The 26,509-nt window shown below is 41.8% G+C and overlaps 1 protein-coding gene and 1 long non-coding RNA gene across 5 annotated transcripts in view; one reads left to right on the forward strand and one right to left on the reverse strand.

Moving 5' to 3' along the window:
• Positions 1-799: 799 nt before the first annotated feature.
• On the reverse strand, positions 800-8,463 carry LOC113876071. Its single transcript, XR_003506411.1, has 2 exons — positions 8,379-8,463; positions 800-1,514 (listed from the first exon to the last, which is right to left on the reverse strand). It is a non-coding gene; the product is annotated as an uncharacterized LOC113876071 (long non-coding RNA).
• Positions 8,416-26,509, forward strand: part of LOC113876055 (zinc finger protein 271-like) — a 22,898-nt gene continuing 4,804 nt past the window's right edge. The window contains exons 1-5 of one of the 4 annotated variants that reach the window (XR_003506404.1): positions 8,416-8,490; positions 9,100-9,183; positions 17,930-18,013; positions 21,638-21,764; positions 22,260-22,352. Coding sequence is in view for 2 of the 4 variants with exons in the window: in XM_027514877.1 (XP_027370678.1) it covers positions 17,999-18,013; positions 21,638-21,764; positions 22,260-22,352 (235 nt within the window). In the remaining 2 variants the exon portion in view is untranslated. Of the gene's footprint in view, positions 8,491-9,048; positions 9,184-16,981; positions 18,014-21,637; positions 21,765-22,259; positions 22,353-26,509 lie in introns of those variants that run through there. The other 3 variants (XM_027514877.1, XR_003506405.1, XM_027514875.1) reach the window with 3 other exon arrangements.

Here is a 26,509-nt window from a genome sequence, read left to right on the forward strand (position 1 = left end):
CTGATCTCCATAGCCTCTTCAGCCTTTATTATATCATTAGTGGGCATTTTGATAATGGTTATTCTGACTACAATGAGATACCTCATTGTAGTTTTGTTTTCCATTTCTTAATAATTACTGATGCTGAGTGTCTTTCATTTGCCTCTTGCCCATCGAAATATCTTCTTTGGAGATATGAGGCCTTGGTCCAAATTTTGATTGAGTTATTTTTGTCCCTGATATTTTAAACATTAAAAAAAATTTTGTCTGTTGCTGTGTGCAGGCTACCTCTAGGTGTGGTGCACGGGCTTCTCATTGCGGTGGCTTCCTCTGTGAAGCGCGGCTCTAGGTGTCAGTAGTTGCAGCACACAGGCTCAGTAGTTGTGGTGCACAGGCTAAGTTGCCCTGCAGCATGTGCAATATTCCTGGGGCAGGGTTCAACCCCATATCCCCTGCACTTGCTGACAGATTTGTATCCACTGGGCAATTGTTTTACAATTTTTTTGTAACAATGGAATTTTTTTTTTTTTTTGAAATGTGTATGTTTTTTGGTTTTGAGTTTTTTAAACTTTAAAAATTTTTTCAATTAAGGATACTTGCTTTACAGAATTTTGTTGTTTTCTGTCAAACATGAACAAGAGTGAGACATAGGTACACCCGTGTCCCCTCCCTTCTGAGTCTCCCTCCTACGTCCCTCCCCATCCCACCCTTCTACATTGTTACAGTGCTGTGTTCCTTTCTGCTGTACAACACTGTCAATCAGCCATAAGTGTTGAGGCAGTCTGAATGCGGGTCAAAAAGGATTTCCAGACACAGGCCATTTTAGAAAAGAGTGAGTTTATTAAAAACAAAGGGCAGAGATAAAGCAGGCACTGCGAGTGCAGTGGGCCCACATCTGCACAGACCAGGGGATGCTGACAGTTTCCATGGGCTAATAGCCAATTTTTACAGCCTCAAAGCAAAATTGCTGCTGGATGGTTGATGTTAGGTGATTGGTTGGGGCACTATAGGGTGCTTACTGGAGTGGGCATCTTTGCCCCATTGGGAGTCGGGAAGCCTACAGAGGGGCTTAGTCAGCTTTGAAAGTGTCCTTGATTCTAAGCTGTGTGTGCTTCTGTGTTCTTGGTGCAAGGCTTCACATCTGTGGCCTTGGGGCAGCACGCCACAAATAACAGTAGCCATGATCTATATTCTCTGGGTTGATTGTGTCATTCCACTTGGCAGTCATTTAAAATGGAACCAAAATACTGAGAATCATGCTGAAGATCCAGCAGAGGATACTGAAGGTGCCCACATATTTGGGAGCTTTTCTCTTAAGCTCTGCCCACCTGGAGTCACTGGGAATGATGATCACCTGAAAGGCACTCAAGAGGAAGATGGTGCCAATGGACACATCTCTGCCGACTCTTGGAACATGAAAAACAAGTGTGCATCCAAGGCTGCCAGTGTTTCAGGAATTCCTTTCAAATGAACAACTAAGAGTTTGGCTAGAGTCACGTGCTTGAGAATCCAGTCTGTGGGCCGACATTTGCCTCCTGCAAAATAAAGGGAGCGAAAATGGTAAACAAGACAGAAATTCCCCATAATCCCTGCCGTAGTCTGCAATAAAAAGACCACTCCTATTGCCAAATCCTTGGAGGCCATTCTGTCAAATCTAATAATCTTCTGAGCCAGAGAATCCTGCATGAGAAAATGAGGCAGAACTCTGTACCATATCAACTGGAATTGATACTCTTAAGTATTCTTCATTTACCTTAGATGCCACTGAAAAAGAATTATTTACATTTCTTTCTGTAAAACAAGTGTCTGATATTTGAATGTGTAACAGTGAAAACACTTAAAGGAATATCAATGAGGATTTAAAAGTCATGCCCTGATGGTTCAGTGGTAAAGATTCCACCTGCCAAACAGGAAAGGACTGTTCAATCCCTGGGTAAGGAACAAATGAGTGTAATATCAGTAAAGATACCATGATTATATTTTAAACTACACAAGATGATTTTTAAGTTCACACAGGGTAAAGATAAGGTAAGAGTAAAAATATTCAGGAAACAATATTAAAGCATACCATTTAGTTAAAATAAATGAAAGTTTGATAATAAAGTAGAAATAGGTGGATGTGAATTGATAAGTTCAGTACAATGGTGGAAAGGAGGATAAATATGCATTACAAAGCAGTAGTGAAAAGATTTTTTTTCAACAAATGAGTTAGTATAATGGCAACTATCTTCCCACCTTTGTACAAACCAAGTGAATCAAAGTTTTTAAAAATCTTGGTAAAACATACATAAGGTGAAATTATAAAAATAAATAAAAGTAATGTCTATAACACACGTTTATATACATCAAAATTCATTCCAGGATGAGTATTTTCATGGAACCATAAGTAGCAATGAGCCTAATACAGTTACAGATTTGTAAAAATGTAAAGTCTTTTTATTAAAAAGGTGAAAATTAGAACTTAGTTCAGTTCAGTTCAGTTGTGACCAACTCTCTGCAACCCCATGGATTGCACCATGCCAGGCTTCCCTGTCCATCACCAACTCCCAGTGTTTGCTCAAACTCGAGTCCATTGAGTCAGTGATGCCATCCAACCATTTTCATCCATTGTTGTCCCCTTCTCCTCCTCTCTTCAATCTTTCTCACCATCAGGGCTTTTTCCAATAAGTCAGTTCTTCGCATCAGATGGCCAAAACTATTGGAGCTTCAGCTTCAGTATCAGTCTTTCCAATGAATATTCAGGACTGATTTCCTTTAGGATTGACTGTTATGATCTCCTTGCTGTCCAAGGGATTCTTGAGAGTCTTCTCCAACACCACAGTTGAAAAGCATCAATTCTTCAGCGCTCAGTTTTCTTTATGGTCTAACTCTCACATCCATACATGACTTCTGGAAACACCATAGCTCTGACTATACAGACCCTTGTTAATACAGTAATGACTTCAAGTTTTAATATGCTCTCTAGGTTGGTTATGGCTTTTCTTCCAAGAAACAAGCGCCTTTTAATTTCATGGCTGCAGCCAATATTTCTAGTGATTTTGGAGCCCAAGAAAATAAAGTCTGTCACTGTTTGCATTGTTTCTCCATCTATTAAAGTCCATCCTATGAAGTGATGAGACTGGGTTTCATGATCTTCATTTACTGAATGTTGAGTTTGAAGCCAGCTTTTTCACTCTCCTCTTTGACTTTCATCAAGAGATTCTTTAGTTCCTCTTCACTTTCTGCCCTAAGGGTGCTGTCATCTGCATATCTAAGGTTATTGATATTTCTCCCAGCAATCTTGATTACAGTTTGTGCCTCATCCAGCTGCGCATTTAGCATGATGTACTCTGCATTTAAAAGCCTCTTGATGAAAGTGAAAGAGGGGAGTGAAAAAGTTGGCTTAAAGCTCAACATTCAGAAAACTAAAATCATCGCATCCAGTCCCATCACTTCATGGGAAATAGATGGGGAAACAGTGGAAACAGTGTCAGACTTTATTTGGGGGGGCTCCAAAATCACTGCAGATGGTGACTGCAGCCATGAAATTAAAAGCGCTTACTCCTAGATAGCATATTCAAAAGCAGAGACATTACTTTGCCAACAAAGGTCTGGCTAGTCAAGGTTATGGTTTTTCCTGTGGTCATGTATGGATGTGAGAGTTGGACTGTGAAAAAGGCTGAGCACTGAAGAATTGATGCTTTTGAACTGTGGTGTTGGAAAAGATTCTTGAGACTCCCTTGGACTGCAAGGAGATGCAACCAGTCCATTCTGAAGGAGATCAGCCCTGGGATTTCTTTGGAAAGACTGATGCTAAAGCTGAAACTCCAATACTTTGGCCACCTCATGCAAAGAGTTGACTCATTGGAAAAGACTCTGATGCTGGGAGGGATTGGGAGCAGGAGGAGAAGGGGACGTCAGAGGATGAGATGGCTGGATGGCCTCACTGACTCAATGGACGTGAGTCTGAGTGAACTCCAGGAGTTGGTGATGGACAGGGAGGCCTGGCGTGCTGTGATTCCTGGGGTTGCAAAGAGTCGGACACGACTGAGCGATTGAACTGAACTGAACTGAACACTGCATTTAAGTTAAATAAGCAATGTGAGAACATACAGCCTTGATGTACTCCTTTCAAAATATGGAACCAGTCTGTTCCATGTCCAGCTCTAACTGTTGCTTCTTGACCTGCATCCTAATTTTTCAGAAGACTGCTAAGGTGTTCTGGCTTTCCCATCTCTTTAAGAATTTTCCACACTGTCTTGTGATCCACACAAATGCTTTAACATAGTCAATGAAGCAGAAGTAGAGGTTTTTCTGGAACTCTCTTTTTCTATGATCCAAGGGATGTTGGCAATGTGACCTTTGGTTCCTTTGCCTTTTCTAAATCCAGCTTGAACATCTGGAAGTTCTGGTTCACATACTATTGAAGCCTGGCTTGGAGAATTCCGAGCACTACTTTACTGGCATGAGAGATGAGTGCAACAACTGTGCTTCAGTTTGACCATTCTTTGGCATTGCCTTTCTTTGAGATTTGAATCAAAACTGATATTTTCCAGTCCTGTAGCCAGGGCTGAATTTCCCAAATGTGCTGGCACATTGAGTGCAGGATTTTGAACCTGAAACTCCAATACTTTGGCCACCTGATGCCAAGAGCTGACTCATTGGAAAAGACTGATGCTAGGAGGGATTGGGGGCAGGAGGAGAAGGGGACAACAGACGATGAGATGGCTCGATGGCATCACCGACTCAATGGACATGAGTTTAAGTGAACTCCGGGAGTTGGTGATGGACAGGGAGGCCTGGTGTGCTGCGATTCATGGGGTTGCAAAGAGTCAGGCACGACTCAGCATCTGAACTGAACTGAATTCCAAATCATAAACTGATCTGTTAATTAATGTGACATCAAAAGTATTGAGTGGAAGTCAAGATATCTGAAATATTATCACATTTAAAGAAGATGACATTTTAAGAAAGTGATTTTTATTTTGTAAAATGAAGTTATACAACTATAAATTTTGAGAATATTTTCAAATCAGAGAATAGGGCACACTATGCTTTTATGCCTGATAGCTGCCATCTGAAACCCATTTCTGAAGTTACTTTTGGAAAATGGTTTGACCCAAATCACCCAATTATGGATTTTTCAATAGGATATAATGTCTCTGTTAAGCACTTTATAAATTCCAGACTCAGAGAAAGTATTTCTACTGCTTTCTGGTAGTTCAGATGGTAGAGAACCTGCCTAGAATGCAGGAAACCAGGGATCGATACCTTGATCGGAAAGATCCCCTGGAGAAGGATATGGCTACCCACTCCACTATTCTTGCCTGGAGACTTCCATGGATAAATGAGCCTGGCTGGCTACAGTCCATGGCGTTGCAAAGAGTCAGACACGACTGATGGACTAAGCACACAATTGTCAACTCTATACACTGTTTCTAATAAATACCATTCCTATAGATTTTTTACTCATGGAGGTACTGTTGGCACACATATCGTAACCCCCAAAATGTATGATTTTCTGTAAGGTACTCCATGATTTCCCATATATCTCTGCAATTCCAGTCATTAGTTACTCTAAACATTAGGTTTCATATCGCTTCGATTCTAAAATAACAATCACTGTCACAAAAATTACACTGTGATTTCCTTGGTGGTCCAGTGATTAAGACACCTGGCTCTCAATGCTAGCTTCGGCGAGGGCGGGGGTGGGGGGTGGGAGGGGATCAGGACTTGGGGGAGGTGCCTAGGTTCGATCCCTGATCAGGGAACTAAATCTCATATAGCACAACTAAGATCCAGTTGCTGCTGCTGCTAAGTCACTTCAGTCGTGTCCGAATCTGTGTGACCCCATAGACGGTAGCCCACCAGGCTCCCCCGTCCCTGGGATTCTCCAGGCAAGAACACTGGAGTGGGTTGTCATTTCCTTCTCCAGTGCATGAAAGTGAAAAGTGAAAGTGAAGTCGCTTAGTCATGTCTGACTCTTAGCGACCCCTCGGACTGCAGCCTACCAGGTTCCTCCGTCCATGGGATTTTCCAGGCAAGAGTACTGGAGTGGGGTGCCATTGTCTTCTCCAAAGATCCAATACAGCCAAATAAATAAATATTTTTCAAAAAGAATTACACTAAGATATGTTAGGAGGCATTGGGAACTGACATCTGGTCGCACCTAATCTCTTTTTAATAGCTCCATTACATTTTTTTGAATTATTCCTCCTTCCAGTGTTGCTTTGGCACTGCATTACTTTGAGTCAGAACACTTCGTGTTTCCTGAATGGTCACCAACCCAGACTTCCAAAAGCACCTGTTTCTTGCAGATTCTTGCCCACAAGCTGAAACAGATAATACTCACTTCATATCCTCACATAGCCCGGATATTGGGTTCAGAGTACTGGTCACGTCAGGCTGCTCCTGTGACACGGAGGGAGGCAGCCTGACCCCTAGGTATGGGTTTGTGATCCTGTGACCTCATGACCCTTCAGAACTGCAATTATCTTTTCACCTGTATCTGCGATGTGAGTCAGGCTTGGAGAACTGAGATTATTTGTGAAAATCTTTATGGCTCAGTTGCTAATGATAAAAGAACAAAGTTTGTACTGATCCTCTCCAAAGGGACTCTTGAAATGCTTGAGGAAGGTTCTATTCCCTTTGGTCCCTGAAGACAGACAGGGACTCACAAGGAACCAGTAGTAAATACTGAGGTCTGACAAAGGAAGGGAATTTCATGTGTCTGCTTGTATAGTTAGTATCCATGAGAAGCATTTCTACCAAAAATGAGTTATTTCCTATTCTTGAGACCACTGAACTGTGCCTCCATTTAGATTATGAGTAGAGAAATGGAGCCAAAGCACCTGAGAGGGGTTTTCAAGAATTTCTCCATCTGTCATCTTACAGAGGTGACATTTTCATACCTCATTGTCTGAAATGTCATAGAACTTCTCAAAAAGTATCTTGAGGCAAATACCCCCTGTTTATAGTTAGGATTCAATGTCTGATAGATAGAAAATCCCGCATAATTTCCACTGTAGTCTGCAATAGCAGGTACACCTTATTGCCAACTCCCTAGAGAATATTCTCCTAGTTCTTCGTGACCAAAGTCATATTCAGAACCAGAGGTTCCAGCAGGGAACTGTGAGATTTGACCTACTGATACTTTTATCATGCAAATCAGTATCAATATCCTCTAAATTTGTCCCCACTCACAGATACTTAAGAAACATATTTTCTTTTCATTTTGTTCACACCCCAAAACATGTGGGATCTTAGTTCCCGGCTAGGGAAGGAAATGCAATTCTGCAACAGAAGGTAGGGTCTTAACCATTGGGCTGTCAGGGAAGCTACTAAACACATTTTCTTTAATAAGTAATTTATTAACTTGACATTCATTTTCCTTTATATTGTAATGATTAATGCTTTCTGTGTAAGAAATGATTAAATCTTCAACTCTTGAGATCTTAGCTCCCCAACCAGGGATTGAACCCACATAACCTGCAGTGCAAGCACAGCATCTTAACCACTGGACTACCAGGGAAGTTGCTAATCTCACATTTAAAGAGAAATGTGTACTCTCCTGGGACACAGTAGTCTGTGGGCCTCTTACAGTTTTACCTGTCTTGCCTTAACTCTTCTCCAGATTATCCTTTCAGGGTGAAGAGGAGGAGGTTAGGAAAGAAAGCCAACAGTGAGGAGGGTGTTTGGGAAGCTAAGTGCAGAGCAGTCTATGTGATCCACAGGCCCCATTTGCCTAGTTTCGTGCCCAGTTTTAGCACAAAAAGTCCTGCTTCTTGGAAACTTGTTCAGTCCTGAAAGAGGCAGGGCAATTGGTTGCTTCAGCAGCAGCAACAATAACAGAAGCAATCTGTGTATCAACAGATTCTGGCAGGAGTAACGGTATGTCATTTCTGTGGTTACGTTATAAACGATAATGTGGATTCCGGTCTCCCTCTTTTTTTCTGGAATCATTTCCTAAAGGGAAAGCCAGCTGCCCTGTGGTAAGCTGGTCTCTGGTTACAATTAATGATGCTTACTCCCAACGGATCATCTGAGTGATTACATTCTACTTTTCCTCACTGAGGAGACACCCATCTTCACAACTCACACAAAGGGCTTTTCAATTTTCTCCGTTTTTTTCAACTTGCTGAAAACATCTCGGCTTTCCATAGAGGCACCTCTCAAAATTCGTCTCTTTTGCCTTCAGCTGTGTGAAATACTAACTTAGAACAGGCAGGAAGTAGCTCTGCTCCAGAGGAAATCAAAGATTTAAAGGCATTAAAAGGCAGAGAAAGGGAGCACAGCTGGACAGAAGGGCCAACAGACGCAAAACTAACAGAGGACGGGGTAAGGGGAGGCAAGGCCCCGTCCCCACTGGCCCCGCCCATAAGTACCTGCGCTTCCGCCCTCCTCCCGCCCTCTCTCCTTACTTCGCTTCCCGTTAGCTGCGGCGTAGCTTCCTCTGTACCGGATCTTCCGCCTGCGCGTGCGCAGTATTCTGCAGACCCGGAATTGAGTTTAAGTGAGCGACAGAGAGTTCTGGTGAGTTTGTTTCTTTAAAACCCGGATTTCGTTTTAGGACAACAACCCACAGCCTGTTGTCCTTCACACGTAGGTGTCGGGGGTCTCTGTGGACGTTCAATCTGCCGTCCCATTTCCCCGTCCCCAGTATGTCCTCGCATCGCCGCGAGAAGTTGTGAAGTCTGTTAGCTTAGCTGCCGGGTCCCTGCGGTCCACGTCCGCTTCCTGTTAATATCGTTCTAGAGTCCATGTCCTTCTCTGGCAGTTCTACCTTCTAACTTGTAGAGACCGCTGCTTAAAGTCCTGCATTGCCCAACCGCTAGATCCCTGATCTACGAAGAGGTGAAGGAGGCTCTATTCTGTATGGAGTTTGGTCAGGGTCTCGCCTAACGTTTGAAGGTCAGGGTCAGCCTAGAACGTGTGGTTTTCACAGGAAGGGCCTCGAGTTCTGAAGAGAAGAATAAAGCTAAAAACACCTCGTTTAATTCTCTGTTCCAAAATCCCTGCTGTGTCAGTGGCCGTAGAGGATTGTGTGTTGGGCCTGTTGAATACCTCCCTCTGTGTGTGGCTGTGTTACAGGCACCTCGGTGTGATTATCTAAGTATTGAACAGCCTATTTTCAACACTCAGGGGCCACTTCCCAAGACTGATCTTACCTGAGAAGGAAGCCCAGAGGAAAAGGAAAGCAAGGAGTCAGAAATGACTCGTTCTGAGGTAAAAGGCATAATCCTTTTGTTTGTTTGTTTGTTCAGTCTCTCATTCCTGAAATGCTGTTTCTTTGGACTTGATAAGCTTCTTAACTTCTGAACGAGTTTGTTTGAACTTACCATAGTCCTCATCCCAAGGGGCCCATTGCCGTCCTGGCACATCAGTGTGACAGAAAACAGTATTGCCAGCCAAAGACGCTCACTCAAGCTTTTTAAGTCTTGAGTTTTTATTGGGTTTTAGCTACATAGCCGTGGTTGATAACATCTCCAGCATTCTCTACTTCTTAGAGGTTGGGCTAATAAGCTCACCTGGCTCAAAGCCCCAAACATCTAGTCACTTCCTTGGTCTTTGTGAAATGGCTAGCCTCACAACCTGAGTCATCCCCTTATTAAACTAGGGGCCCACCATAGGTCATGTTGTTAGCATAAATAATCAGGGCCCACGGAGAGTAATAAAGCCACTTCAGTCACTAAGGAAATTCCAAGGGAAAAAAAACTTAAATTCCAAGAGTAGTTAACAAACTTCCACAACCTGGGGACCAAAGCCTACCGAATTCTTTTTTTTTTTTTTTAGTTTTAGTATTAATTTAGTTTTCGCTATACTGGGATTTTGCTGATGCACTTGGGCTTTCTTTGTTTTGGAGCTCTGGCTCTAAGGCACAGGTTCAGTCATTGTATTAATAACTGGCAGGCTCTGCAGCAGGTGGGCTTCAGTAGTTGTGGCACACTAGCTTAGATGCTTCAAGGCATGTGGGATCTTCCCTGATCAGAGATGGAACCCATGTCCTCTGCTTTGACAGGCAGGTTTTCAGCATTGGACCATCAGGCAAGTCCCTAAATTCTTTATTACACAACGCTGAAACCTAAGTCTTTCCTTTATGCCCTTTGATTTTTTTTTTCCCCCTCTGATTTTTGTTACCTGGAATACCTCACCTGTTGCATTATTAGAAAATATTTTGTTGTGTTTACCTTCTATTTTATTGTTCAAAATAATGTCTAAGTCTTTCTTTAGGTGAGCTTCTTTGGCTACCTTGTAGCTATTTTGCTTCATTTATTTTGAAGTTTCACTAGTCTATACAGTGATAACTTCATCTGTAATTTGGCAGAATTACAGATTTACAGATTATAATTACAGAAGTCTGTAATTTCCCTCTATTTAGGTTTTCTTCATTTTTAAATTCAAAATTGTGTTGGCTGTCCTAGATACAGCTGAGACTTTTATTTGAAATATCCATTTTTGTTTTGAGTTTTAATTTTTCTGAAATTGCAGTCACTGAAGTCTTTATGTCACCACATCTTCCAAGTAAAACTTGTGATTTTCAGACATTATGTGCTTCAGTAAAGGTTTACAGTTTCTTCACATAGGTCTGGAAATGTGTTCTAAATAGGTGTCATGGTATATTTGCTAATAAAATGTAGACTATTTCTCATATTGTGTTTTTGATTATTTTTTACTAAAGAGAAAAAATTGTTTTCAGTGAACCTAGGTGGCTCAGTGGTAAAGAATCCGCCTGCCAAAGCTGGAGAACTGGGTTTGATCTTTGGGTTGGGAAGGTCCCCTGGAGAGGGAAATGGCAACCCCCTCCAGTATTCTTGCCTGGGAAATCCCATGGACAGAGGAGTCTGGATGGCTACAGTCCATGGGGTGGCAAAGTGTTAGACATGATTCATGTGACTTAGCATGCATTCATGCACAATTTGTAAATGTTTGTTTCACCATAAATGTAAAGTATACTTGAGTTTAAAAAAAAAGCTGGATTAAAGATGTTTCTTCCAAAAGATCTGTTACTTAGGGAAGGTTGCCTTTACCTTCAGTGTCTTCATGTGTGCATATGTGTGTGCAGGCAGAAACCTAAGGTTTATATAAAAGCCATCATTATTTCATGAATATTTTTATTTATCCTAACCTTTGAAAATTGTTCTTACATACTTTCCATTGCCTTAGATTGTTTCATTTTAGTGAAATGAATATATAGTTCACTTTAATATATGTATGCATGAAAATGTTCATATGATTTGATCAGTTATTTTTCTTGTATTTTGTATTCTTCACAGCTAGAGAAACTTTTATGAACTTTCTTTAGAATTGTCCCTATGTATTTGTCTATGTATTATTCAGGTTTAGAGTACATAAAGTGAAGTAAATTTAAGCTGTTTAAGGAGTGTTTGCTACATATTTGCAATAAGGTGGAACAACAACATAATTGATTTTAAATTATTTCAGTTACACATCCAAGACTCTGTAAAAACTCTCAGAAAGATACATAGTATATCCTAAGTAGTTAAAATGATTGTTGCTACTGAGGAGTCTATCATATTTGAACTGTAAAATTTGTAAAACACTTCAAGTTCAAAAGTAAGTATGAATTACTTACCTTACTAATGTATTTCATTACTATTCAAAATGGTCACTTATGGAGCAGAATTTTGAACATCACTAGTTAAAAGAAGCTTGTTAACAGTACTCTGAAAAAATTAAGCTTGTTAAAATACATGGCACATTTCTCCCACTCAGGAACTCTTGGGTCAGAGTATGCTTTTTAAAAATATTAACTGTTTCCTTGATAGACAATTCATCCTGTGTCATACAAATACAGCACTCAAAAATAAATATGCCCATGGTGTTCTGATTATTTTATCATTTCTTTTCCAGATCAGAATAGTTTTTGAAATGGTGTGTGGGTCATTTCTCATCTTTTTTTGGGTTAGGATTATGGTAGAAAATATTGCTGTGTAAAAGTCGTATTATAGTATAACACCAGTTCAGTCCTGCTCCCAGGCCTGAGATAATGAGATGAATCATATGCATGGATTTCCTTCAATAAACTCTTTCCCTTTGGTAAATCTGCCTAGTCACAACCCTCCCTCTTGAGATATGGGTTGTCTTCTGACCTTATGACCATTGTTAATTCCTTCTTTCCTTGGTATCGATAACTATACATTTGGTTGTCTGATCTTTATCATTGTCAAAGAAATTCCTTAATAGCCTATATATGCTCACACAAAGATCATTAAAGCACCCTTGTTCCATCAGAGCTTGGGTCCCTGTGTCTTTCTTTCTTTTCTTTCTCTCTGTCTCTCTCCCTCAGGCTAATTCTCTGGAGCATGGAAAGCTGCCGAGCTCACTTTCTCTCCTGGGCTTTTAAGACCTCCTTGAGAGGATGCCCTGTGCCTTCGTGAGCTGTAGAAGCCCTTTGTCAAGGCCTTTATTGGTTCTCTGCATAAACCAGGGAATATCAGCCTCTTCTCTCTTTTACTTTCTTGTCGTTAACTCCAGATCACCATTTAATGCGGTCCATTAAAGGACCGCAACGCTAGGCTAAGATCAGGGAGGGCATATATGAGATGAAATTTGCATACAACACATTTTTAAAATATTTATTTATTTAGCTGCACTGGGTCTTCTTGTCACAGGTAGGATCTTCAGTCTTCCTTGTAATTTTCGGCTTCTTTGGTTGTGACATGTAAACTCTTGGCTACAGCATGTGGGATCTAGTTTCCTGATCAGGGAAAGAACCAGAGCTCCGTGCATTGGGAGCTCAGGGTCTTAGTCACTGGGTCATCATGAAGTCCCTGAACTAAGATTTTTTAATGATAGATTCAGATCATATATTCCATAGTAGTGCCAAAATACCCATGCAGTGATAATGGATTCTTCCATGTGCTTCTTACCCCATGACTCATGTTCACTGGTTTAGGTGTTTCTGTGAGATTCCCATGCTATGAATTTTTTTTTTTTTTTCACTTGAACAAGTGTCTTGGAAAGAAAAATGAGGGATGTGCCTAAACTATCACAATTAACGAAGTAACTTCCTGTCTTCTTACCTTCTTTTTGCTTTGGAAAATGAACACTCATGTGTGTTTAGCAGAGATGCTGGGTTTGGGGAGTGGCGGTTTTCATCCCAAGCCCAGGTCTGATCTTTTCCAGTACACTTCATGCTCACATCACAGAGTCTCATCACAGTTTTGTGTTTTCCAAAATGTTTACAAGAATCTTATTAGTCCTAATCTATGCTCAACTGTATTAAAATTTAAAATACAGCTCAGTGCAAGTAAAGAATATCATCCTCTAACATTATGTACATTTTACTACATTCAAAATTGCCTGAGTTTAGTGACATGAAAATGTTTCTCTCTTCCTCCTAATGAGCATATAGCCCCATTTGAGTGTATGTCTGTACTCTGTGGAGATGAGTTTGACTAGGCTCCGGGAGTTGGTGATGGACCAGGAGGCCTGGCGTGCTGTGGGCCATGCGATCACGAAGAGTTGGATATGACTGAGCAACTGAACTGAACTGTGTATATGAAAATATTAACATGATGAATTTTTTCTTCTTTTTCTTTTCTTTTTGCTTTGTTTTTCTGAAGAACTTCTGGGGAAGGGAATGACTACCCATTCCAGTATTTCTGCCTGGGAATTTCTTGGACAGAGGAATCTGGCAAGTTAGAGTCCATGGGGTCACTAAGAATGGGACATGACTGAGTGGCTAAAACTTTTCTTGTCTTTAGTATTCTTTACAGTTACAGAAACTTCTATCAACTTTACTTAAGAGTTATCTCTGTGAATCTGTCTGTGTTTTATTAGTTAAAGTCTAAAGTGCGTAAACTGAAGTAACATTTAAGCTCTGCCATTTAATGGCTATTTGTTAAAATATGTGCCAAAAAGTACAAGAGCAACATTACTGATTTTTAGTTATTTCTCTTGCACTTTCAAGACTCTGATAAAAACAATCAGAAAGATACAGAGCATATACTAAATAGTTAAAATGATTCTTTCTGCCAAGGTTGTGGTTACCCAAAGAGTGAAGAGCAGATAAAACCAAAGAGGGTCTTAGAATGCAGAAACTGAAAAACCAGACCCGTATTGTCCCATGTCTGTAAATTCTGTTCCAACCCATACCCAGACCATGGTATTTTTGGTGCCTTGTTCAGGGACTTGGAGCCTCATGCCCCCCTCCTCACTTCTCCTTTCTCACAGGGACCCTCTTCCAACAGGCAACTGCTGTGGCGGCAACTTAGGAACTCTGGCCAGGGTTACCCTCTGGTGTGTTGCAAATGGCCCACTGCTCACTGCACCCAAAGTAGCTGCCACTTGAATGGGTGAGGGTTTACTCCATGATTTCCCATTTATCTCTGCAATTCCAGTCATTAGTTAGACTAAACATTAGGTTTCATATCACATGGATTCTAAAATAACAATCACTGTCACAAAAATTACACTGTAATTTCCTTGGTGGTCCAGTGACTAAGACACCTGGCTCTCAATGCTAGCTTCGCCAAGGGAGGGGGTGGGGGGTGGGGGGTCAGGACTTGGGGGAGGTGCCTAGGTTTAATCCCTGATCAGGGAACTAAATCCCATATAGTACAAGTAAGATCCTGTTGCTACTTCTGCTAAGTCACTTCAGTCGTGTCCGACTCTGTGCGACCCCATAGAGGGCAGCCAATCAGGCTCCCCGGTCCCTGGGATTCTCCAGGCAAGAACACTGGAGTGGGTTGCCATTTCCTTCTCCAATGCTTGAAAGTCAACAGTGAAAGTGAAGTCGCTCAGTCGTGTCCCACTCTTAGCGACCCCACGCACTGCAGCCCACCGGGTTCCTCCGTCCATGGGGTTTTACAGGAAAGATTACTGGAGTGGGGTGCCATTGCCTTCTCCCAAGATTCAGTACAGCCAAATAAATAAATATTTTTCAAAAAGAATTACACTGAGATATGATGTTAGGAGACATTGCGAACTGACATCTGGTAGCACCTAATCTCTCTTTAATAGCTCCATTACATTTTTGAATTATTCCTGCTTCCAGTGTTCCTTTGGCACTGTATTACTTTGAGTCAGAACACTTCATTTTTCCTGAATGGTCACCAACCCAGACTCCCAAAAGCACCTTTTTCTTGCAGATTCTTGCCCACAAGCTGAAACAGAAAATACTCACTTGATATCCTCACATAGCCCAGATATTGGGTTCAGAGTACTGGTCACATCAAGCTGCTCCTGTGACAGGGAGGGAGGCAGCCAGACCCCTAGATATGGGTTTGTGATCCTGTGACCTCATGACCCCTCACAACTGGAATTATCTTTTCACCTGTATCTACGATGGGAGACAGGCTTGGAGAACTGAGATTATTTGTGAAAATCTTTATGGCTCAGTTGCTAATGATAAAACAATTAATCATCTCCAAAGGGACTCTTGAAATGATTGAGGAAGGTTCTATTCCCTTTGGCCCCTGGAGACAGACAGGGACTCACAAGGAAGCTGTAGTAAATACTGAGGTCTGACAAAGGAAGGGAATTTCATGTGTCTGCTTGTATAGTTTGTATCCATGAGAAGTGTTTCTACCAAAAACGAGTTATTTCCTATTCTTGAGACCACTGAACTGTGCCTCCATTTAGATTATGAGTAGAGAAATGGAGCCAAAGCACCTGAGAGGGGTTTTCAAGAATTTCTCCATCTGTCATCTTACAAAGGTGAAATGTTCATACCTCATTGTCTGAAATGTCATAGAACTTCTCAAAAAGTATCTTGAGGCAAATACCCCCTGTTTATAGTTAGGATTCAATGTCTGATAGATAGAAAATCCCGCATAATTTCCACTGTAGTCTGCAATAGCAGGTACACCTTATTGCCAACTCCCTAGAGAATATTCTCCTAGTTCTTCGTGACCAAAGTCATATTCAGAACCAGAGGTTCCAGCAGAGAACTGTGAGATTTGACCTACTGATACTTTTATCATGAAAATCAGTATCAATATCCTCTACTTAGAATTTGTCCCCACTCACAGATACTTAAGAAACATATTTTCTTTTCATTTTGTTCACACCCCAAAACATGTGGAATCTTAGTTCCCTGGTTAAGGAATGAACCACAATGCTGTATCAGAAGGTGGGGTCTTAACCACTGGGCTGCTGGGGATGCTCCAAAACACATTTTCTTTAATAAGCAATTTATTACCTTGACATACATTTTTCTTTTCTTTTTTTTTTTTTTTCATTTTTCTTTATATTGTAATGATTAATGCTTTCTGTGTAAGAAATGATTAAAACTTCAACTCTGAGATTTAAGTCCCCGAGCAGGGATTGAACCCAATAACCTGCAGTGGAAGCACAGCATCTTAACCACTGGACTACCAGGGAAGTTGCTAATCTCACATTTAAAGAGAAGGGTGTACTCTCCTGGGATACAATGGTCTGTGGGCCCCTCACTATTTTTCCTGTCTTGTGTTAGCGCTTTTCCAGATTATCCTTTCAAGGACTGGGTGAAGAGGAGGAGGTTAGGAAAGAAAGCCAACAGTAGGGGAGGGTGTTTGGGAAGCTAAGTGCAGAGCAGTCGATGAGATCCACGCGTCCCATTTGCCTAGTTTCGTGCCCACTTTTAGCACAAAAAGTCCTGCTTCTTGGAAACTTGTTCAGTCTTGGAAGAAGCAGGGCAATTGGTGGCTTCAGCGGCAGCAGCAACAATTAACAGAGGCAATCTGTGTATCAACAGATTCTGAAAGGAGTAACGGTATATCATTTCTGTGGTTACGTTATAAACGACGATGTAGATTCCGGTCTCCCTCTTTCTTTCTGGAATCACTTCCTAAGAGAAAAGCCAGCTTCCCTGATGTAAGCAGGTCTCTGGTTACAATTACTGAGGCTTCCTCCCAACGGAATATCTGAGTGGTTACATTCTGCTTTTCGTCACTGAGGAGACACCCATCTTCATACACTCACACAAAGGGCTTTTGCATTTTCCCCGTTTTTCAAATTGCTGAAAACATCTCGGCTTTCCATAGAGGCAGCTCTCAAAATTCTTCTCTTTTGCCTTAAGTTGTTTGAAACACTAACTTAGAACAGGCAGGAAGCAGCTCTGCTCTAGAGGAAATCAAAGAGATTTAAAGGCATCAAAAGGCAGAGAAAGGAAGCACAGCTGGACAGAAGGACCAACAGACCCAAAACCGAGAGGGGCGGGGCTGAGGGGAGGCAAGGCCCCGTCCCCACTGGCCCCGCCCATAAGTACCTGCGCTTCCGGCCTCGTCCCACCCGCTCCCCTTTCGTCGCCCATCTTTGGCCGCAGCGTAGCGCGCTCACCTTCCTCTGTACCGATTCTTCCGCCCACGCGTGCGCAGTATCCTGCAGACCTGGAATTGCGTTTAAATGAGCGACAGAGTGTCCTGGTGAGTTTTGTTGGTTTAAAACTCGATTCCATGTCCCACAGCCTTTTGTCCTTCACACGTTGGTTTCGGGGGGTCTCTGTGAACATTCAAACTACCGTCCCCATTTTCCCGTCCCCAGTGTGTGTCCTCGCATCACCGTGAGACGTTCTGAAGTCCTTTATCTTAGCTGCCGGGACCCTGAGGTCCACGTCCACTTCCTGTTAATATCGTTCTAGAGTCCACGTCCTTCTCTGGCAGTTGTACCTTCTAACTTGTAGAGACCGCTGCTTAAAGTCCGGCATTGCCCAACCCCTAAGTCCTTGATCCACGAAGAGGTGAAGGAGGCTCTATTCTGTATGGAGTTTGGTCAGGGTCTCGCCTAAGGTTTGAAGGGGAGGGTCAGCCTAGAACGTGTAGTTTTCACAGGAAGGGCCGCGAGTTCTGAAGAAAAGAATAAAACGAAAAACACCTCGTTTGATTCTGTGTTCCAGAATCCCTGCTGTGTCAGTGGCCGTAGAGGATTGTATTTTGTACCTGTTGAGATCCTCCCTCTGTGTGGGGCTGTGTGACAGGGAGCTCGGTGTGTTTTTCTAGGTATTGAACAGTCTATTTTCAACACTCAGGGGTCACTTCCCAAGACTGATCTTACGTGAGAAGGAAGCCCAGAGGAAGAGGAAAGCAAGGAGTCAGAAATGACTCATTCCGAGGTAAGAGGCAAAGTCCTTTTGTTTGTTTGTTCTGTCTCTTTCCTGAAATGCTGTTTCTTTGGACTTGAAAAGCTTAACTTCTGAACGGGTTTGTTTACACTTACCCATAATCATGATCCCAAGGAACCCGTTGTCCTCCTGACACATCAGAATGACAGAAAACACAGTATTGCCAGCCAAAGAATCTCAGTTTAGTGCAGTTCAGTCGCTCAGTCATGTCCGACTCTTTGCGACCCCATGAATTGCAGCACGCCAGGCCTCCCTGTCCATCACCGGAGTTCACTCAGACTCACGTCCATCGAGTCAGTGATGCCATCCAGCCATCTCATCCTCTGTCGTCCCCTTCTTCTCCTGCCCCCAATCCCTCCTAGCATCAGAGAATTTTCCAATGAGTCAACTCTTCCCATGAGGTGGCCACAGTACTGCAGTTTCAGCTTTAGCATCATGCCTTCCAAAGAAATCCCAGGGCTGATCTCCTTCAGAATGGACTGGTTGGAACTCCTTGCAGTCCAAGGGACTCTCAAGTGTCTTCTCCAACACCACAGTTCAAAAGCATCAATTCTTCTGCGCTCAGCCTTCTTCGAAGTCCAACATTCACATCCATACATGACCAGAGGAAAAACCATAGGCTTGACTAGATGGACCTTTGTTGGCAAAGTAATGTCTCTACTTTTCAATATGCTATCTAAGTTGGTCATAACTTTCCTTCCAAGGAGTAAGCGTCTTTTAATTTCATGGCTGCACTCACCATCTGCAGTGATTTTGGAGCCCAGAAAAATAAAGTCTGACACTGTTTCCACTGTTTCCCCATCTATTTCCCATGAAGTGGTGGGACCAGATGCCATGGTCTTCGTTTTCTGAATGTTGAGCTTTAAGCCAACTTTTTCACTCTCCACTTTCACTTTCATCAACAGGCTTTTTAGTTCCTCTTCACTTTCTGCCATAAGGGTGATGTCATCTGCATATCTGAGGTTATTGATATTTCTCCCGGCAATCTTGATTCCAGCTTGTGCTTCTTCCAGCCCAGCATTTCTCATGATGTACTCTGTATAGAAGTTAAATAAACAGGGTGACAATATATAGCCTTGAGATACTCCTTTTCCTATTTGGAACCACTCTGTTATTCCATGTCCAGTTCCAACTGTTGCTTCCTGACCTACATACAGATTTCTCAAGAGGCAGATCAGGTGGTCTGGTAGTCCCAGCTCTTTCAGAATTTTCCACAATCTATTGTGATCCACACAGTCAAAGGCTTTGGCGTAGTCAATAAAGCAGAAATAGATGTTTTTCTGGAACTCTCTTGCTTTTTCCATGATCTAGCAGATGTTGGCAATTTGATCTCTGGTTCCTCTGCCTTTTCTAAAACCAGCTTGAACATGAGGAAGTTCACTGTTGACGTATTGCTGAAGCCTGGCTTGGAGAATTTTGAGCATTACTTTACTCGCATGTGAGATGAGTGCAATTGTGCGGTAGTTTGAGCATTCTTTGGCATTGCCTTTCTTTGGGATTGGAATGAAGACTGACCTTTTCCAGTCCTGTGGCCACTGCTAAGTTTTCCAAATGTGCTGGCATATTGAGTGCAGCACTTTTACAGCATCATCTTTCAGGATTTGAAATAACTCAACTGGAATTCCATCACCTCCACTAGCTTTGTTCGTAGTGATGCTTTCTTTTTTTTTTTTCTTAATGATGCTTTCTAAGGCCCACTTGACTTCACATTCCAGGATGTCTGGCTCCAGGTCAGTGATCACACCATCGTGATTATCTGGGTCGTGAACATCTTTTTTGTACAATTCTTTTGTGTATTCTTGCCACCTCTTCTTAATATCTTCTGCTTCTGTTAGGTCCATACCATTTCTTTCCTTTATCGAGCCCATCTTTGCATGAAATGTTCCCTTGGTATCTCTAATTTTCTTGAAGAGATCTCTAGTCTTTGCCATTCTGTTGTTTTCCTCTATTTCTTTGCATTGATTGCTGAGGAAGGCTTTCTTATCTCTTCTTGCTATTCTTTGGAACTCTGCATTCAGATGCTTATATCTTTCCTTTTCTCCTTTGCTTTTCACTTCTCTTTTTTTCACAGCTATTTGTAAGGCCTCCCCAGACAGCTGTTTTGCTTTTTTGCATTTCTTTTCCATGGGGGTGGTCTTGATCCCTGTCTCCTGTACAATGTCCCGAACTTCATTCCATAGTTCATCAGGCACTCTATCAGATCTAGGCCCTTAAATCTATTTCTCACTACCACTGTATAATTATAAGGGATTTGATTTACGTCATACCTGAATGGTGTAGTGGTTTCGCCTACTTTCTTCAATTTAAGTCTGAATTTGGTAATAAGGAGTTCATGATCTGAGGCATAGTCAGCTCCTGGTCTTATTTTTGTTCACTGTATACAGCTTCTCCCTCTTTGGCTGCAAAGAATATAATCAGTCTGCTTTCGCTGTTGACCATCTGGTGATGTCCATGTGTAAAGTCTTCTCTTGTGTTGTTGGAAGATGGTGTTTGTTATGACCAGTGCATTTTCTTGGCAAAACTCTTATTAGTCTTTGCCCTGCCTCATTCCGTATTCCAAGGCCAAATTTGCCTGTTACTCAGATCTTATCTGACTGAGTGCTATAACCCCTTTTGATATTTGTTTACAAAGCTTCCTAAATGATTTGACTTCTAGCTGACTTTGAAATGCTTCGGAGGGCCCCTGAGACATCCCAGGGAGCTATTAAACTACCTGGGTTCATTGGACATGTAAAGTTACATGGGAAGTCCTGTTGAACGGGTGATAAATATTCTCAGATTATACTGTATGGTGGATTTTACCAATATAGATATCCTAAAATTATGTGAAGTTCATATAGATCTGATACGCCCTAATAAAATCTGGTCAACTATAATTCTACTTATCATGTTCAAGTGTTAGAAGTCACAGCAGTGACCAGGCTACACTGTCAATTGCAGTTTAATCAGATTTAAACATGCCTTCTATGGTTTCAGTCTGATGCCTTTGGAAGAATACTGCTACTTAATGATTTATGGAAAAGATTTTTCTAAGGTTAACCGATAAACAGCTTTTGTTTGCTATCTGGTAAGCTGGTAGCAGACTGGAATTTAGACTAATCTCTATGTTAATAGAACAAAGTTTTCTTAGAATGCAGCTTTCAAGAAGAGATTATGAATTTCTTTGCCTTTAAGTGATTTACATTCATTTGTAAAATCTTTTGTTACTTTGGTAAAGTATATGAGCATTACTTAAGGTTATGGTACATGTAGACAAAGCTTATTCGTCGTCTCTGAAAGTAACCCCTCATGGTTAGACTTTTACCATCCTGATGGCCTTAAAACATGGCCATGGTCTGCTCCTGAATTATGGAATAAATATGCTAATGTTGCCCTGATTATTTTATAATTGCTTTTTCAGATGAGAATAGTTTCTCTAATGGCTTGTGGATCATAACTCATCCTCCTTTCTTCACATTAGAAATTGGATAAATAGGAAAACTGTGTAAAAAAATATATTTTATAATACCAGCCAAGCCACCAAATCATGACCAGGTCTCTGAACTTTCCGTTTGCATCTTGGATCACATTAGGAAGACTTCCCACAGCCTATTGGCACTGTACCTTGTATTTCAGGGACGGCTAATGTTTCAGGATGTGGCCATAGACTTCACTCAAGAGGAGTGGGAATGCCTGGACCCTGGTCAGCGGAAATTGTACAGGGACGTGATGGTAGAGAACTACAGGAACCTGGCCTCCTTGGGTGAGGATAACTGCCTTCCAGAATCCCTTATCTACCCACTGCGGTTTTGTTCCGTCATTTCTAGAATGTCTTCTGAACTTTTCTGCTTACCACAGTATTTTTAGATCTGTGCTCTCTAGGGGATAATGCGTTATTTCTGAGTTTAGAAAGAAAGGCTTCATGATGAATCGTTGTGCTGGTGATGTTTTTCTTCCTTGATGTACTCTGCGTCCTTCATTCCAGGTTACTGGTAATTGTGTAAGTTCTGTGGTATTAAATAGTTGCACCCTCTCTTAATCTCACATTGACACTACTTATTTTTGCCTTAGTACTACTTGACCAGAATCTCAGGACCTGATTGTTAGGTGTGTGTTAGTATTGTATAGCGGCTTTGAATAAAGTATTTCAGGAAATCGTTTTCTAGAAGAAAATGCATTCTTGTCTCACCTGAATACATATTGGATTCGATACTGATGAATCTCTAACGACACAAATATTCCTTTCTCTGATCACCAGGGCTTGTCTCTAAGGTGGACCTGGTCACCTTTCTGGAGCTATTGAAGGATCCTAGGAATATGAGGAGAATGGAGACAACAGCCATTTACCCAGGTAGGTATGAATGGCTGGAGATGATGACTCAGATGAGAGGTCCAAGGAGCAGCGAGGAACTCATCCTTCATCACGTGATGTTGGGAAATTTGCTTCAATGGAAATGGTTTTCGAAAACCTGGGTTTGTTCTGCTACTGTGATAGAAATGTATCACCTGCCCCATTCTCTGTCTCTGAAATCATTCGTGCATTTATTTCCAGTGATTACTTTTCTCCATCACAGTGTGACCTAAAAGTCTGTCTTGGCTTGTGACAAACTGTGTTCATTTGTTGCTCTTTGATTTCTTGGGGGCCCTAGGAAAACTCTGCCCATTTCTGAGTAACTGTATGACAGTCCTTTACCTCTAGACAGAAATGTGTGAGTAGAGTGGTAGACAAACTGCCAAATTTCCAGGAATACTAGGGACAGGTTTTTGTTCTCTGATTTATAATTTCCTATCCACTGGGAGCGACATATAGGACCTTCTAAGTAAATTTCAAATTCAAGTAATTTTTCACTGCAGAAAGCAAAACCTGGTAAAAATGAAACAATGCACATCTCAGGTTGACTTGAAAGTTTCTCTTTACCTTATATGATCTCATACTAAATATCTTTACTGTATTTGCCCCAATTCTAACGTGCTAAAATACTTTATTGTGTTTTCTTACCTCATAGAATTTTAAAATAAATTGACATAAAATCTTAGCACATTTTCCACTACATTATTAATGGTTGATTTAAACTATGACAATTTTTAGATTATATAAAGAAATCTTTATTAAAAGTTCTAATTGGAATAGAGCTGTTTTCGAATTTTGTACTCCTATACAGCAAAGAGGATCAATTATACATATCAGTCAATTCAGTTCTGTCGCTCAGTCGATCTGAGTCTGCGATCCATGGTCTGCAGCAGGCCAGGCTTCCCTGCCCATCACTAACTCCCAGAGCCTGCTCAAACTCATGTCCATCGAGTCAGTGATGCCATGCAACCATCTCACCCTCTGTTGTCCCCTTCTCCTCTCATCTTCAATCTTTCCCAACATCAGGGTCTTTCTCAGTGGGTCAGTTCTTCATATCAGGTGGCCAGAGTATCAGAACTTCACCTTCACTAAGTCCTTCCAATGAATATTGAGGACTGATTTCCTTTAGATGGAGTGGTGTGATCTCCTTGCAGTCCGAGGGACTCTCAAGAGTCTTCTCCAATACCACAGTTCAAAGGCATCAGTTCTTTAGCACTCAGCTTTCTTCATGGTCCAACTCTCACATCCATACATGACTACTGGAAAAACCATAGCTTTGACTAGATGGACCTTTGTCAGCAAAGTAGTGTTTCTGGTTTTTAATATGCTGCCTAGGTTGGTCATAGCTTTTCTTCCAAAGAGCAAGCGTCTTTTACTTTCATGGCAGTAGTCACCATCTGCAGTGATTTTGGAACCCCCCAAAAATAAAGTTTCTCACTGTTTCCACTGTTTCTCCCACTGTTTGCTGTGAAACGATCTGACCGGTGCCATGATCTTTGATTTTTGAAGGTTGAGTTTGAAGCCAGCTTTTTCAGGCTCTTCTTTCAGTTTCATCAAGAGACTCCTCAGTTGCTTTTTGCTTTCTGCTCTAAGGGTGGTGTCATCTGTATATCTGAGATTATGGATATTTCTCCCTGAAATCTTGATTCCAATTTGTGCTTCATCCATCCCAGTATGTCACAATATGTACCGTGCATATAAATTAAATGAGCAGGCTGACAATGTACAGCCTTGATGTACTCCTTTCCCAATTTGGAATCAGTCCATTGTCTAAGGGTGGTGTCATCTGTATATCTGAGATTATGGATATTTCTCCCTGAAATCTTGATTCCAATTTGTGCTTCATCCATCCCAGTATGTCACAATATGTACCATGCATATAAATTAAATGAGCAGGCTGACAATGTACAGCCTTGATGTACTCCTTTCCCAATTTGGAATCAGTCCATTGTCACATGTCCAGTTCTCACTCTTGCTTGTTGACATGCATACAGATTTCTCTGGAGGCAGGTAAGGTAGTCTGGTGTTCCCATCTATTTAAGAATTTTTCACAGTTTCTTGTCCACACAATCAAAGGCTGTGATAGATTCAATAAAGCAGATGTCGTCATTTCCCCAGAACTCTCTTGATTTTTACATGATCCCAGGGATGTTGGCAATTTGATCTCTGATTCCTCTGCCGTTTCTAAATCCAGCTTGAACATCTGGAAGCTGTCGGTTCAAATACTGTTAAGCCTCACTTGGAGAATTTTGAGCCTTTGCTATTGTTTGAAATGAGGGAAATTGTGTAGTAGTTTGAGCGTTCTTTGGCATTGCCTTTCTTTGTGATTGGAAGGAAAACTGACCTTTTCCTGTCCTGAGGCCACTGCTGAGTTTTCCAAATTTGCCGGCTTATCAAGTGCAGAACTTTAGCATTATCATCTTTTAGGACTTGAAATAGGTCAGCTGGAGTTCCATCACCTGCATTAGGTTTGTTGGTAGTCATGCCTTCTAAGGCCGACTTTACTTTGGATGCCAGGATGTCTGTTACTAGGTGAGTGACCACACCATCGTGGTTATCTCGGTCATTAAGATCTTTTTTGTATAGTTCTTCCATATATTCTTGCCAACTTCTCTTAATATCTTCTTCTTCTTTTAGGTCCATCCTGTTTCTCTCCTTTATTGTTCCCATCTTTGCATGAAATATTCCTGGTACCTCTAATTTTCTTAAAGAGATCTCTAGTCTTTACCGTCCTATTGATTTCCTTCCCATTTAGGTCTCCACAGATCAAGGAGTAGAGTTCCCTCTTTCAATCATAGTTTTAAAGTCTCTCTTCTTATTTAATTTCTTAAAACTAGTACTGTAATTAAGTTTATCTTATTTGTATTCAGCTTCCTTGGACACTGTCTTATGTGTCCTCAGTTTCTGACTAGACTCTGTCACTATCATTTCTGATTCTTAGATTGAAACATCTAATAGCACATTCTCAGAAACATGTGTGGCAAGAAGTGGATTTAAAAAATACTAGGCACCTAGGATTTGTGAAAGTGCTTGGTGTCTCCACTTAAGATGACTAAAAGCAAAAAGTAATCATTAGATTGCCTATCACCTCTTAATTCCTTGGTCCTTGGAGGGTTTTATCTTGTTTCTTCCCCTATATGGTATTTCTTTGCCATCTCATATTGTCCTGCATTCTGTATGTGATCTTTGTTTTGAAGGGTGCAGCCACCTAGTTAATCTTCCTTCTGATATCTGCACCTTGGTGGGTGAGGTTGGTCCAGAGGTTTGTGCCTTTATCCTCTGTTGATCTGTGCTCTGATTGCTGTTAGCTGTGACCAGAGCCTGCCCTGGATATTCCGGGCTGTTTCCCTCTTGTTCTGTGGTTGTTAGTGCCCTCTCTCGGGGGTGCCTGCTCCCTGCATGGTGGAATAGAGCTCCCAGATCTGAGTCTTTGCTGTGATTCTGATCTGTGGTGCCAGGCAGGTGAGATTGGAGCACATCCATTGGGAGAGAAGTCACTGAGTATTACTCCTCTAGGAAGTTCACCTCGGGGTGTGCTCTGGTACCCTCTCTCACGCGTTCTGCAAGCTCTCATGTTATGAGGTGCTGGCACTGCTCTTGTCCCCACCAAACCATGGGCATGATGACACACGGCCCTGGTGTTTCTCAGCTGTTGTTTTAACAAGGTCACCAGCATAAATTCAGTGAAGTCAAGTCCTGGGATTGCATTCAGCATGGAGCTGGACCCGCTGTGGTGCTACGGAGCAGCTCAGGCTCTGTCCTGGCCCAGCCCCCTTGTATAGGAGCCCACAAAGTCTACAGCTACTAAAGCTATACCTGCCATGAATGAGAGAGCCCTTGGTTGTTGGTTCAGATGCTCTGTAGGGGCTGAGGTTACAAAGCTGGTCATGGGTGTAAGACCCTGGCTTGTGTTGCTGCAAGGAGAGTTTTCAGCTTTTCCTCTTTATTGCTGGGATTCACCTGTGCTTTCTGCTCCATCTGTGCGTGTGGCCAACTCACAGGTGTCTTCTCCTGAGGCTGCCCCAGAGCTCAGGATTCTGCTGATTGTGGAGGAGGTCGATGGGGGAGGCCATGGCTGGGGGCTCAAAAGGTCCCAGGCTGGATAGAGTTCTTTGTAGTCCTTGGATAGCAGAGGCAGGCACAAGGGACAAGGGATG

This window comes from Bos indicus x Bos taurus, chromosome 18 (assembly GCF_003369695.1).
Source record: "Bos indicus x Bos taurus breed Angus x Brahman F1 hybrid chromosome 18, Bos_hybrid_MaternalHap_v2.0, whole genome shotgun sequence".
NCBI lineage: Eukaryota > Metazoa > Chordata > Mammalia > Artiodactyla > Bovidae > Bos > Bos indicus x Bos taurus.